Source organism: Mustela nigripes, chromosome 2 (genome assembly GCF_022355385.1).
Source record: "Mustela nigripes isolate SB6536 chromosome 2, MUSNIG.SB6536, whole genome shotgun sequence".
NCBI lineage: Eukaryota > Metazoa > Chordata > Mammalia > Carnivora > Mustelidae > Mustela > Mustela nigripes.
Genome location: NC_081558.1, coordinates 97633032 through 97647059, shown reverse-complemented (window position 1 = coordinate 97647059; position 14028 = coordinate 97633032). Strand labels below are relative to the sequence as shown.

Below are 14028 nucleotides of genomic sequence, written 5' to 3'. Positions count from 1 at the left end.
AGTGGACATTTCCATATGATGTGGGATGAAGGCTTAAGCTAATTTTGTGTAAATTTTAAAGTGAATAAAGATTTTCCACCATACTCCGGGTACATTCCTTGAACCTGAGGTTTTGTTCAAGAGAAATGGGAAGCACTATGACCCGGAGAAACCCCAGCCAGTAAGAGAGCCACCATCAAAAGTCAAAATGGGAAGAAATTTCCTTCTGACCTGTGAACTAGTGATTTTCCAAATACCACTCTGGCCCCAGTGTAAAGAGTTACAGAGGTGCTGGGCTAGCAGCAAACAGAACTTGAGATTTAAAGGTGCCTTGCAAGTTGCACTTAGAAATTCCTTTATCTTTGTAAATACAAAGCACAAATTGTAACCTAATTCTGCAAAGCCCTCCTGCCCTTTTCAGTCTTAAACTTTCATCTAGTTTTCACTGCAAGGGCAGGGGCAGCAACTCTAATGTCTAATTTCCCTGACTAGGGGAGGACATATGGGAGAGAGGAAAAACAGAATTATTTTGCTGCACTGTTTTCCCTCCGCCATCAAATAAATTATTCAACCCTACATTTTTGCTGTGGATTAACCTGGCCAATTGCATCTCCTTTTTTCCCTTGAATGCCTGCCTGTGGCCAGGTCAGTGCTCACCGGCCCAGTATACAGAGATGCATCCTGAGAAGAAAGATAAAATTGAAGTTGACTTTTTTTTCTTTCTTTAAAAAATAATGGTATCTGGGTTTTTTTGTTTTGTTTTTTTGTTTTGTTTTGTTTTGTTTTTCTTGTTGCTGTTTTTAATAGCATGTGAAATATTGGCAATGTGATATTCTGATCTGGTGTCACCATTTCCTATCTCAGCATTGAAATTTATACCACCAAATATATAATCACTGATTCTTTTACGGCCATAAATCTTAAGCAGTTACCATTTGGGGAGGTTACTTTTAGGGTTTCAATATTGGTAATTCTCTTTTCTGAGGCTAAGAAGTATCAAGCAGTATACTTTGAAACTTCAAAAGCAAGGCAAGGGCAAAAGTGACATCTGGACTCAGTTTTGATAGGGCTTCTCAGCTTTATTCTCACTTTCAGTGTGCAAAGTCAGAAAGTTTGGGGGGAAATGGCATCAAACTTTTCTAAAAATTTGCTTCTAGGCCCTTTTTCTTCATTTTTTCCCAGGTCATAAGAGCTAGGCTGGTCACTGCAATGAGTAATTTGGGGCCAAGCATTAGGGACAGATGATGTGTTGACTGCAGGGAAGGTGATGGACGTGCTCCTGAGGAGCTTGTGAACTTGGCTGAGGGATAAGTGACATTATCCACTAAAGCTGTTTGGGTCTCCACGGAACAAATCCTACCAATTATGAATAGTTCATGGGAAAGAGTTGGAAGAAGCAGTATAATGTCAAGGTTAAGTGAGCAGATGCTGAATCTATACGTGTGGAGCGAATCCAAGCCTTGCCACTCCTTACCTATGTTGATCTTAGACAAATTACTTAACCTCTCTGGGCTTTAGCTTCCACATCTATATGCAAGTTACTGTGATTTTTAAATAAGTTATCATTTATAAAACTCTTAGAACAGTACCTGGCACAAAGTAACTGCTACATCTAAGTATTTGTCAAGTAAATAGAATAAGAAGTGGATGGGAAGGGCTTTCTGCTGGATAATGTTCTCCAGAGCCTTGTCTTGTGCCCTTCCTCACAGTTAGCAGGCCCTGGGAAGTAGAAGGTTCTGTTCTGACCTATAGTACTGGAGTGGTCAGTTAGCACATATATAGACCTCCCACCCATGGACTCAACAGTTTCCAAGGGGCTAAGCAGAACACAGAAATCCCAGCAAGCATCATTCTGAGGGAGCATCTCTCCCTAAAGTCTTGGCTCCTTGCCACACACAGGAGGCAGGAGGACATCGGCCAAGGGCCTGGTGCAGAGCCGTCAGGAGGATGTGAACTCATGGGCAGACCAGTTAGTTAAGGGCAGCTGCCTGCTGCTGTGGCCAAGCTCAGGCTCAGCTCACCACCCTCCCCCACCCCCGCCACTGTGCCCCACATCAAGACTGGGATGGCTTCTCTCTCAGTAAAGAGGGTGGGGAAGATGTGCCGCAGGAAGGGGCAGCGGGAGAGGAGAAACTGAAGTCGCCCAGTCACAGGATGTGTGGCAGGAACCTCAGCCAACCCCAGGTTATAGATGAAGAAACTGAAACTCAGAGAGGAGCAGCAAACAGGGAAGATCTGAGTCTTGTGAGGCCGACTCTTCTAAAACTTCTTCTTTGAGGGAGGGAGGGGGGGAGTGCTCTTGAAGAGACAGAATATAGATTTCATGTACAAAATGCCTATGGCCACTACACTGCCAGCCAACAGAAGGAGAACATGATGGAGGGAAAAGTCGCAGTGGAAAGAGACAGTGGTCTTAACTATTGTGGTTAAAATACCATACTTATGAAGATTATACCAAAGAATAAGATATGTGACCACACTGCTAGGGCCCCTAACAGAAGCTTGGAGGGGACTTTGCGAAAGGCTTGTATAAGTGAGAAACCCTGAAGATCAGCTTCATTTACTTCATGGTGACTCAGTTGCTGTTAACTAGCTGAAGGTCACTGAAGTAGGGAGTAGCAGAGCTGGGCTTCTGGGTCCTCCCAGTAAGCAGGGGCCACTGTGATCTATGGGCATCAACTGGTAGAGCAGGCTGTGGAGGAGGAGAGGGAAGGCAGGGAACATGGAAACCAATATTCCCTAATAGAAGGCTTTTAGAAGCCCATTGACTGTTTTCTAAAACCCTGAGAATGCCAGGAATGGGAATAGAGAAGACCAGAAGGAAATATCTATGGAGCAAAAGAGTTAAGCCTTGGGGGTGTCGGAGCAGGGGTCTTTCCCTAATTCCCTGGGTGCTGCTGGATAGGCCAGTCTACCCTACTTTGTGCATTCAGTACCATAGGAGGAAGAGGACAGAGGGTGGGGCACCATCCCAGGCTAGACCTCCTATAACATGATGCCTCTTTCTTCTCCAGGAAAGTTTTTTTTCTTTTTCTTTTTTTTTCCCATGTGGTTTTATGCAACACTGGATAGAAAGAAGTAAAACCCACCTAGTCTCAGGCCCAGTCTTGCAGTGGCCAGTTCATCAGAAGACATAGTAGGATTCTAGGACTTTAAAAAGCCAAAAGGTTCTTACCATAGAGCAGGAGGGCCATCACAAGGAGAGTGTTACTCAGTCCCATAGTGCTAGAATTAAAAAAAAGAAAAGATAGAACTTGATTAGAAAATGACTAAAAACCAAAACATGACAAGTGGAGCCTGGGGTTTGCTTGGGCCCATGCGTGTAGCAGATAAGCCCTACATCCCAGGCTCCCTGAGGTTCGATGGGTCATGTGATTAGGTTCTGGCCAATGGAATTGTGGGCAGAAAAGAAAGATGTTATTTCCAGACCTGCCACTAAAGCATCTCTCTCTTTCCTCCTTTTCCTGCCTTCTTGATGCAGAGAATTCAGAGAGTCCAAGGTCCTAGAAGATGGCAAAGCCTCACTATTAAAGGAAGCTGGATCAGTGAACAAATTGATAAAGCAGCTCTTTCTACCCTAAAGCGATCCATACTGGACTGTGACATGAGCAAAACATAAACTTCAATTGTGTCAAGCTAGTGAAACTTGGGGGATTGTTTATTGGAATAGCTAGCATTACTTACCTTGACCAAGACAATGGCTATGATGGGACAAATGAAGTGTATTTATGTTTAGAAATTGACTTGCCTTTGGTTTCCCTGTGATTCTCAAACTTTACTGTGCATAAAAATGATCTGGAAGATCATGTTAAAGCCATTATCTGGGTCTTGTCCACGGAGATTCTGATTTAGTAGGCTCCGTGAAAGCCACATCAAGAAACTCACAGGTGATACTGTGCTGCTGGCCTAAGGACCCCACTTTGAGAACATGATAAGCCAAGGAAAACAGCACGCATTGCTTTATAACGTCTAACCTCTCTTTCTTCCTCTCCCTCCCTCCTTTCCTCTTCACTCACCCACTTATTCCAACTTAGACCAAAAAGGCTGCAGAGCGGCTTACAGTATAGCCCAGAATAGTGGAGAATGACCAAAACTAGAAATAGCTAAAAAGCCAGCCAAGTGCAAGTATATAAAATGGAGCCTGGTACAAGTCCAGTGCTAAATGTTTACCATTTAGAAATCTGCCTACCCTGTATGGTTCAGGTCACAAGTTTGGCCTATATCCTTTTAACAGCTGATGTGAAAATGAAAACCTAAAATTTACAGATCTATCCATTAGGATAAAACAAACCAATGTTCAGGAGAAGATGCAAAACTCTTTGTGATCCAATAGCAGAAATTTCATCCTTGGGGGTGGTGTGGCTAGAAGCCATTCCTGGTCCCTTTGGGTTATGCTAGATACCCTTCCTCTCTGCTCTCATAGCACTCAGCATGGGGCTTTGGGCTAAAATTGTCTGCTAAGTTTCTTCCCTTCTAGACTATAACCTATCTTTTTAGTTTAAAAATTTTGATTAGATCATACTTGCACATAGTATTAAATTTTAAAAGTACAGGGGATAAATAGTGGAAACCAAGTTTTTCTCCTAATCTTGTCCGCTAGCTATCAAGTTTTCTCCCACAGACATGACTGGAGAGACCACTGTTACCTGTTAACAGCTTCATGCCTCTACTTGCAGTTATTTTAGGCAAAACAAAATAAAAACATCGACCCATATTCTTTTTTTCATTTTATTTTTAAACACAAACAATAGCACTTTATACACAATTTTGCACACTGGCCACTACTTTAGAGATTCTGTATTAACTACATCTTCATTCTAACAGTTACATATTCTGTTATATTCTACTGAGTGACAATAATTTATTTTACCAGCCTCTATCAAGGGACATTTAGGTTTTTGCAGTATTCTGCTGCAATGAAAAACCTTGATCATATGCCAAAACACGTATGTGGGAGTAAGCTATCTTCCTTGAAGTAGAAATGGTTTGACCAAAGGGTCAAAGGGTAAATGTAATTTTAATCTTCAAAGACACTGAAAAATTGTTCTCCCCTAAAATTAAATATTTATGCTCCCCCACAACAAAAAAGCATAACTATTTTCACAGAGCATGTTTTCTATCCTGTGATCTTTACCAAAAGGGAGAGTTAAAATGACATCTCATTGTCATTTTTAAAAATTATTTTTCATTGTGGTAAAATGCACATAATATAAAATTTATCATTTACTCATTTTTTATGTGTACAGTGGTGTTAAGCACAATGTTGTGCAACCATCACCACTATCCATCTCTAGAACTCTTCATCTTGCAAAACTGAAACTCCTTACTTTACTAAGCACTGACTCCCTGTTCTCTCCTCCACCCAGGCCCTGGAAACCACCATTCCATCATCTGTCTCCATGAATTTAACTACTCTAGCGACCTAACTGGAATCGTACAGTGTTTGTCTTTTTGTGATTGGCTAATTTCACTTAGCATAATTTATTTGAGGTTCATCCATGTTGTAGCATATGTCAAAATTTTTTTCATTTTTAAAGCTGAATAATATCTGCACTGCATGTATACCCCACTTTGTATATCCATTTATCTGTTGATGGATATTTGAGTTGCTTCCACCTTTTGGCTATTGTGAATAACGCTGTTGTGAACATGGATGTACAAATATCTCTTTGAGGCCTTGCTTTCATTTCTTTCGGGCGTATAGTCAGAAGTGGAATTACTGGATCATATGGCAATTCTATTTTTAATTTTTGAGGAACTGACATTCTGTTTTCCACAGCAGCTGCATAATGTTATATTCCCATTAACAGTGCAGAATTGCCCTGTTGCAATTTCTCCACATTTTTGTCAACACCTGTTATTTTTGTTTCCTTATGGTATCCATCCTAATGGATGTGAGGTGGTGCTTACTGTAATTTTAAAATTAATTTCCTTTATTATGACTTTGAACATCTTTTCAAATGTATTAGAGATAATCTTTCTTTCTTTCTTTCTTTCTTTCTTTCTTTCTTTTTAGAGAGAGGGAGATAGAGATGGGGGGAGTGGCAGAGGGAGAGGGTGAAAGAGAATCCCAGGTGGGCTCCAAGCCCAGGGTGGAGCTGGATGCAGGCTTGATCTCACAACCCTGAGATCATGACCCAAGATTAAATCAAAAGCTGGACGCCCAACTGACTGAGCCACCCATGCCCCAAGAGATAATGTTTCTTGTTCCATGTACTGTGCATATATTTCTTCTACCTACTTTTAATTAGAGACTTTGGGTTTTTTATAAATTTCTCTTAACTTGCAGGAGCTCTTTAATATTTTTTAAAAAATAGTGTTCATTAGTAACTAGTTAGAAAGGTAGTGCTTTGTGACTATGAGTTACACATATATTCAGTTACTAAAGGATACAGTGGGTATTCAGTATATGAAACTCACACTTGCTCCTGATTACTCTCTTTTCTCTCTCCCAACAATTTCAGTAGGTTACAGAGCTTGGGCTTTAACTCTTGGGCCAAAGCTGACACCACTCAATGGTAGAGCCTGGAAAGAGATTTCTCTGTTTGATTCCTATGGACTTCCTCATACTAAATCACCACCAGCATCCTGTTTGTCATAGAATCTGAGGACTAGGAATCCTTTAAATCTGAACTCCCATCTAATATAGGAATCTCCCATTGTTTACAAACCAAAAATCAGCATGCCTGACCCAACCAAAGATTTGTCTTTCCTCAGGGCAATGTATTGAGCAGGGACACAAAATCAAATTATATTTCACTCTAAATTTAACAAATACCTTTGATTCAAATTATTACATGGTTCAGTATGGCCCACGGTATTTTGGACAAATTATGTCTATAATTCATGCACTGGGGAGAAGCGCTGTGTATGACAAGGAAATCAATACCATTTTAACTTCTCTATTTGGAAATTCTCTCTTCCCCTGAGCAAGAAATGGCCTCTCCTTAACTTCCTCTCATTAATACTGGTGTCATTCTCTGGAGCTACGCAGAGAAACCTTAATACACTTCTGACAAAGTCCTTTAAGAATTTGGGGACAGAGATCACATCCCTCCTCAAAATCCTGGCCCAGCAGAGAGTCTTTCTAATAAACTTTACCAACATTAATTTGAAGATTGGATCCTGTCCTGTCCTGGATAGCACTTTGGATACTTCATTTGTCAGAGACCCTAATAAAATACAGTGCTAAAATGCTTGAGATTGACATGTTCCTCTACACGCCATGTGAAGAACTTCTCTCAACTCTAGCCATGGAATATGTGTGAGGATGGGGGCTTAGGTTAGGGAACCAGTTTCTTCAATGTTGTTGTTTCTGAAGAAGAGCAGAAATATCACTGTTTCCTCAGGAATGAACTCTCAACCACAACCACGAGTCATTGCTTTCTCCAGAGGGCCTGAGAAGTAGAAATACTGGCTTTTGAAGGGAGGGAGCAAAAAGGGGAATGGGAGAGGAAAGAACCTAAGAATTTACGGGGGGGATTCTCTGAGAAGAGATTTCTGTCAGCTGTGTTCAGAATAAGGTCTGTAGGTCGGTGAACTAGACAATAATTTAAAGCAAGTAGCCTCCATGTAGCTGAATGTTCACTACAGAAACCAAAGAGCTCCTACTGTACAGCACTTTTCCTTACTATATATATGCCTGACCCATCATGGACCGTGAGTGAGAGGCAGCTGAATGACTAGTTACAGTCTTATTCCTCATAGCAAAGTGGGATTACTTACCCCCTCCCCACATTGCAGATGAATAAATGGAGCCTCAGAGAGGTTAGGGAACTTGCCCTAGCCACCCAGTAGTAAGTGATAGAGTTGAGGTTTAAACCTACACAGCTTCATTGTGTTCTTTTTAACACTGGTATAGTTGAGCAGTTCCAGCCAGTTTCAGTGGGGCTGTGGGAGCAAGGGGAGAGGATTCTGATTCTACCTACTCTTAGTGTACTGGGGGAGCAGCACATTCCAAAGGCCAGATGTGAGGGTAGCTCCTGGGATCAGAGTGCACATTCATGGGAGACAGGCTGTGATGGGGGAAGGAGGACCCAAAGAGTCCCTCCCTATCAGGAGAGTTTCTATCCTAAGCTTCCATTCATTCCACAAATATTACTTGAGCATCCTTTATGTGTCAGGCAGAGAATGCATCTCTCCACTCCAGCCCTGGACAGGTTATCAGTTTTCTAGCATGGACCTAGCTCCAGGCAAACTTCAGTGTGTTTCAGCAAGTCTCACCTAGAAGAACTCTAGGAAAGTACGTGTATTTGGGAGGAAAGAGAAGGGGATAAACAAAGGATCTTTTGTATCTCAGATCTGAAGGAACATCTGGGATCTAGTTCAGGCAGAAGACGGGATGTGGGGTGGTGGTGGCCAGCTAGATGGTGGGACAGGAGTGCAGATATGCTGACATAGGAAGGGAAAGAAGAATTCAAGGTAGAAGTTGGGGATCAATGGAGAAAAATGTTCTCTGTTTCACAACTTGACCAGAATATTAGTGGTGATCAGGGTATCAGGAAAGGTGCTAAGCTTGCTGGTGTCTAAGGAAAATTGTTCATTGAGACTGTCTCTCATGAAAACATTTACTGAATATACTCAGTGACAGGCTTGTTCTAGAGCTTGTGGGGGAAATAAAGGTGTATGGGCCTTGCTCCCTGACTCAGTACTAAAAAGAAAGATAGGGTATACTCATATAACTACAATTTAAGCTCTAGGATCAGTGTGCAAAGTGGCAATGCATACCTTGTCCTGGCACACACAAGAGTCCTTGCTTTAAGCAAAGCAGGAGATGATGCTACAGCCTCTGAGGAGGGAGGATTAGGTCAGCCTCAGCCTAGTGCTCAGGACCTTCTGTCAGTTCATCTTGTCATTGGACAAGCCAAGCTTGTGGACTGGCATTGTGAGTGAGGTCCAGGAGGACCACAAGCTGCCTGGGGCCTTGGCTTGCCTCTAGTTTGACATGCTGCATGAATTACTTCTCAGATCACCAGAACCTGAAGCTATACTGTTAGAGCAGCTATTACTACCTTTGAGGTACTGGGAGGAATAGGGTAGGTTTATTTCCTTTTATATAAAGTTTCTGAACTGCAAAATAGTAAGGTTGCTGGGATTGAAATGTGTCTGACTTTTTTTTTTTTAAGATTTTATTTATTTGAGAGAGAGGCAGTGAGAGAGAGCATTAGCAAGAAGAAGGTCAGAGGGAGAAGCAGACTCCCCTTGGAGATGGGAGTCCAATGCAGGACTTGATTCCGGGACTCCAGGATCATGACCTGAGCCGAAAGCAGTTGTCCAACCAACTGAGCCACCCAGGCGTCCCTGTGTCTGACTTTTAACAAGGCTTCTGACAGGGTGTTTTGTGATATGCTTGAGAGGTATGTGGAGAAATGTGGGATTGAGATTAGTACCGTTAATGGCAAAGAACTGTGCTCTAATATTGTTCACTCATTCAACAAATATTTATTGAGCCAGACATTGTGCTAAGTGCTTGGAATATAATGATGAAAAATACCAGGAACAGCTCCTCATCACATGGCTGCTTATAGTTTAGTTGGGGAACAAGATAATCACACAATTAGGTGTAAAATTGTAATGATGACAAGTGCTGCAAAGGAGAGGTTTGTGGTACTTTGCCTAGTATAGGACGAGTCTAAACTGAGATTTGAAGAATGATGTGACAAATTAAAGATGGACATGTATTCTTTGCTACTCCTCCCATGAAGAGGTGAAGTCTAAACTCCTCTCCCTAAATCTGGGCTGGCCTTAGGGACTTGTTTAACCAATAAAATGCAGCAGAAAGGATGTTTGGGACTTGGCAGGGTGATCATAAGAAGGCTGACAGCTTCTATCTTTCTTGGAATACTCTTTCTCGGGCTTTGAAACATCATGAAAGATGTCCCACTACCCTGAGACCACCATGTCAAAGAGGCCATGTGTAGGTGTTTGAGTCAACAGTCCCAGCTGAGGCCTGCCCTCCAGCCATTTCTACCAAGCCACCAGACACTGGAATAAAATCTTCGATCCCCTAGATCCAAGGTCAGTGAACTACAGCCTACAGACCAAATCTGGACACCACCTATTTTTACAGATAAAGTTTTGTTGGAATGCAACTATACCCATTTATTTAATTATTGTCTGTGGCTGTTTTTCCATTATACTTGTAGAAATGAGTAGCAGTGTTAGGAATGATACAGCCTGTTATAGAAAAAAATGCTGACCCTTGTTCTAGGTTAGTACTCTCCAATAGAAATATAACAGAATCACATATGTATTTTGAGAATTTTGAGTAGTCACATTAAAAAAATTAGAAAGAAATAGGTAAAAATCAATTTTAATGATATATTTTATTTAATTCAGTATATCTAAAATGTTATAATCTCAGCATATAATTAATATAAAATTATTCATGGATATTTTACATTTTTTCTGTATAAAATCTTATAGGTATTTTACACTTATAGCACTTAGATAAGCTACATTTCAAGTGATGAGTAGCCACATGTGGCTAGTGACTACTGAATTGGACAGTGGAGCTCTAGAGCAGCCCACTCACTAGATTAAAACCAACCACCAACTGACTTCAGTTGATGCCATGAGGAATAGAAAAATCACTCAAAAGCTTGCCCAAATTTCTGGACCACAACATTGTGAGGCAGAGTAAATATTAGTTGTTTTAAGCTGCTAAGTTTGGGGACAGTTTGTTAGGCATTAATAGGTAAACAGAAAAGATTGAATAAGTGTTGTATTGGTGAAGTAGAGCGGCTTGGAAGGATTCTAGGCAAAAGGAACAGCAGGTACAAAGGCACTGAGGCAAGAGGGAGAATGAGGGAAGGTTGGTGTGGCTTAAATGACTAGACAAGTGGGGAGAGAAGCCTGCAGAGGTCAGCAGGCAAGAGACCATGCTTATCTTAGGGGTCAGCAAAGGATTTTGGTGTTTATTCTGAGTACAACATGAATCACTGAAGAAATTAGAGGAGTGACATAATGAGTTTTGCATTTTGAAAAGATGACTTGGCTACTGTGTAGCAAATGGATGGTAGGGAAGTCAGAACAGATGCCAGAAGACCAATCAGTTTGGCTACTGATTGTACTGATGTAAATGAAAGAAGATGGCTGCTTGGTTTAGAGTGGTAGTAGCAGATGTAGAAGTGGATAGGTTTAAGCAATATTTAGGATTATAATCAACTGGAAGTGAAGATGAGGGTGAGAGATTGATTGATTCATTGATTGATTCATTCATTCATTCAACAACTGAGTGCCAAGAATCACTCTTGTTTAATAGACTAAAATGGTGGATGCTGCAGGGCTTTTGTACTTTTTCACTTGCACAAATAAGTGAAATTCTGTAAGTAGAGTAGGATAGCTTAATGGAGTCTGGAATGTCAGATGAGTTTGTATTTGATGTGATAAAAAATTGAGAGTTTGAGATTAATGGTTTGGGAGCAGGAAAATTTATGTAATGGAAGTTTAAAAAAATAAGCCTATCAGTGACGTGAGGAAGGAGATGAGGGCTGGTATTATGGTGGTCAAGAAAGCCAGGATTAAAGTCTCATAGACCTAAGATGAAGAGGCTGAACCAGCATAGGGACAGTGGGTATGACAAGAAAGAGGATGAGCATGAATACCACCTTGATGAAAACATGAACACTTCTTGGTGTCTTACAGACACGGGAGATGATGATTGGCTATGAATGTGCATCACCCATCTTGAACTTAACTGAGCTCCCCTTGCAGCCATGTCTCTCTCTCTAGCTCAGGCTGGATCATATGTCAGACTTGTTTTCCAATCTCTTCTTGGAGCAAATCTTTCTGGGCCCCATTTGTGGAGAGTTTTTCATACTTAACACTGACTTACTTTGATTAGCTGTCCCTCTCCTCACCCATTTGGGAGCATGGTGTTTCCACACAGATATGAGGGGAGCAGCATCAAAGATGCATATGTGCAAAGAAGAAATGTCTATATAGACTCATAAGGAGGAAAGGCTGCTTTTATTCATTCCCTGATATATTAAGTAACTAAGTATTAAAATCAGAAGTCCATTCCCTCACTTACCCAAAAGAAGTAGTGTAACATGGCGAAAGCATTTAGCTTTTCCAGTCTCCTTATAGCAAGTTAATGTACAAGACAGATGTCCAGTTCTCAGTCATATCTAGAATCAGATCTTTCTAAGTCAAGGTGCATCGCTTTTCCAAATTATCAATGGTTTTGGAAACCATCTTTTCTTTCTTTTTTTTTTTTTTTGTCAAAAAAATGCCTATGGGTGATCATCATGCAAAGTTTACAGGCAACTCTGTGCGCCTCTGGTCAACGGTTCCACCTACCACAAATAAGACCCACAGAACTCCCTAAAAGGCGTTTATGCCAACGCTGGAATAAAAAAGTAAGAGGGCCCCTTCCTGTTCTCTCAGAACCAGAATCATGGTCAAAGAGAGAAAACCAATGTTTCAAGAGCACAAATTGAGGGACGTCCCCTCTCCGTATTCTGTATACCAACCCTAGCCTGGTGCTTGGAATTCCCAAATTACTCATTCCTTGGGTAAAGGCATTTTTGAAAGCCCCTATTAAAATACAAATGCTAGCTAGGAGGGAGCAATATTTTTTGTTTTTAGCCATTAAGAGTTAAGTGCAAGTTAATTTATCTAAATGGGAAAAGGAACTCAGAAAGGAACCATACTCTTAAATAAAAGAAGGAGAATAGTGAATGGGAACCTCCCTATTCTGATGGGGAGATGGAAAGTGCTGAAAACACATTTTTCTTCCACACATATTCAAAATGGCGTCTGTTTCCCAAACCTCACCCTGACTATACTCCGATCTACTGTTCAGAAACACGTCTGTATATGAGGTTAGAGATGAGGATAAAGGTCAACTAAAGGATTGTGTGCCCAGCCTATGTTCTGCCCCCTAAATATCCTTATTTGCCTGACCAAGAAAGGTGAATTGTCAACACTTGCTTGGACTCTGGATAACTACTCGGGAACTTTCCCACCACCCTCTTTACTTGTTTCAGACATGTTTTTTTCTTGCTCTATTTCTTCACAGCTTTAGTCTCCTGGTCAGAGACCCCTAGACTTACCTCTTACCTCTCTCCAATTTTTGAAACTTGGTATTTGAATCTCGATTTTCTCCCAAAGAATCTGACTTGGCTTAAGTTTTCACCTTTTATGTTCTTTCCTCTCCCACCTTAGCCTCAACTCCAAAACATCTGATCCTCATCTCCACCAAGAAGAGATATCTGGTATCCAGGAATATTAGAGTAATGAAAATATTAAGCTCAAAGACATAGTTAAACAGTTAGTGCAATCGCAAGGAGCCATTTCCTTGCCTTCAAAGCTTGGTTGCTATACAATAATTTTAGTGTGACTATCTAATTAGTACTGTTTTCCCACTAGGCTAAAATGCTCAAAAATATAAGAACCATGTCTTTTATGCTCCCTGTTAAATACCCACTACCTGTTACATCATTAAGCACTCAATAAATATATTTAGGACACACCAATTAACAGATATTTATAAAAGCTTATACACAAGATAGCTCATGTAAATAGCATTAATGGTACCTGCAACAGCAAATAGATGAAATAATAGAGAACTATGAACTTGTGCACATAGTTAGACTCATTTAAGTCCAGAGCCTTAGTCCCAAGAGTTTGCATGTCAGAGGAATAGACCATCTCCTTAGTTATTACCATTTGAGAGGAGTGGGAAGTTCCCTTGGCCAAAAATTATTTTCACCTGTCTCTCCTTAAATAACTATTAGTGGAGGCACTATTTTAAGCCTATTTGCAAATGCAAATATGTTCATGGTATACAGAACACGAGCCCACTGCCTGGGCTCTTTTTGACCTAAGACTTTCTTTTCAAATGAGCTGTTGGTCTCTAGTGCCAAGAGGAGCCAATATTGTGATGGGGCATTTAGAGGGAAAGAAGAAATGTAGAAAAGAGAGGAGAAAAAAAGAGAGAGAGCGTGAGAAACAGGAAGAGAAAGGCCAAATAAGAAAACAGAGACCACTGCAGAGGCTGTAGGTTTTGCTCCAGATCTCTGGACTTCTCACTAGCACAAGGGT

The 14028-nt window shown here is 41.0% G+C and overlaps 1 protein-coding gene across 5 annotated transcripts in view; it reads right to left on the bottom strand.

Annotated features, from left to right (window-relative positions):
• The window catches only part of CD86 (CD86 molecule), a 64295-nt gene that overhangs the window by 26225 nt on the left and 24042 nt on the right, over positions 1–14028 (bottom strand). For 4 of the 5 annotated variants that reach the window (XM_059391051.1, XM_059391052.1, XM_059391054.1 and 1 more), the window contains exon 2: positions 3155–3204. In XM_059391051.1, coding sequence (XP_059247034.1) covers positions 3155–3204 — 50 coding nt within the window. Of the gene's footprint in view, positions 1–3068; positions 3205–14028 lie in introns of those variants that run through there. The other variant, XM_059391053.1, reaches the window with a different exon arrangement.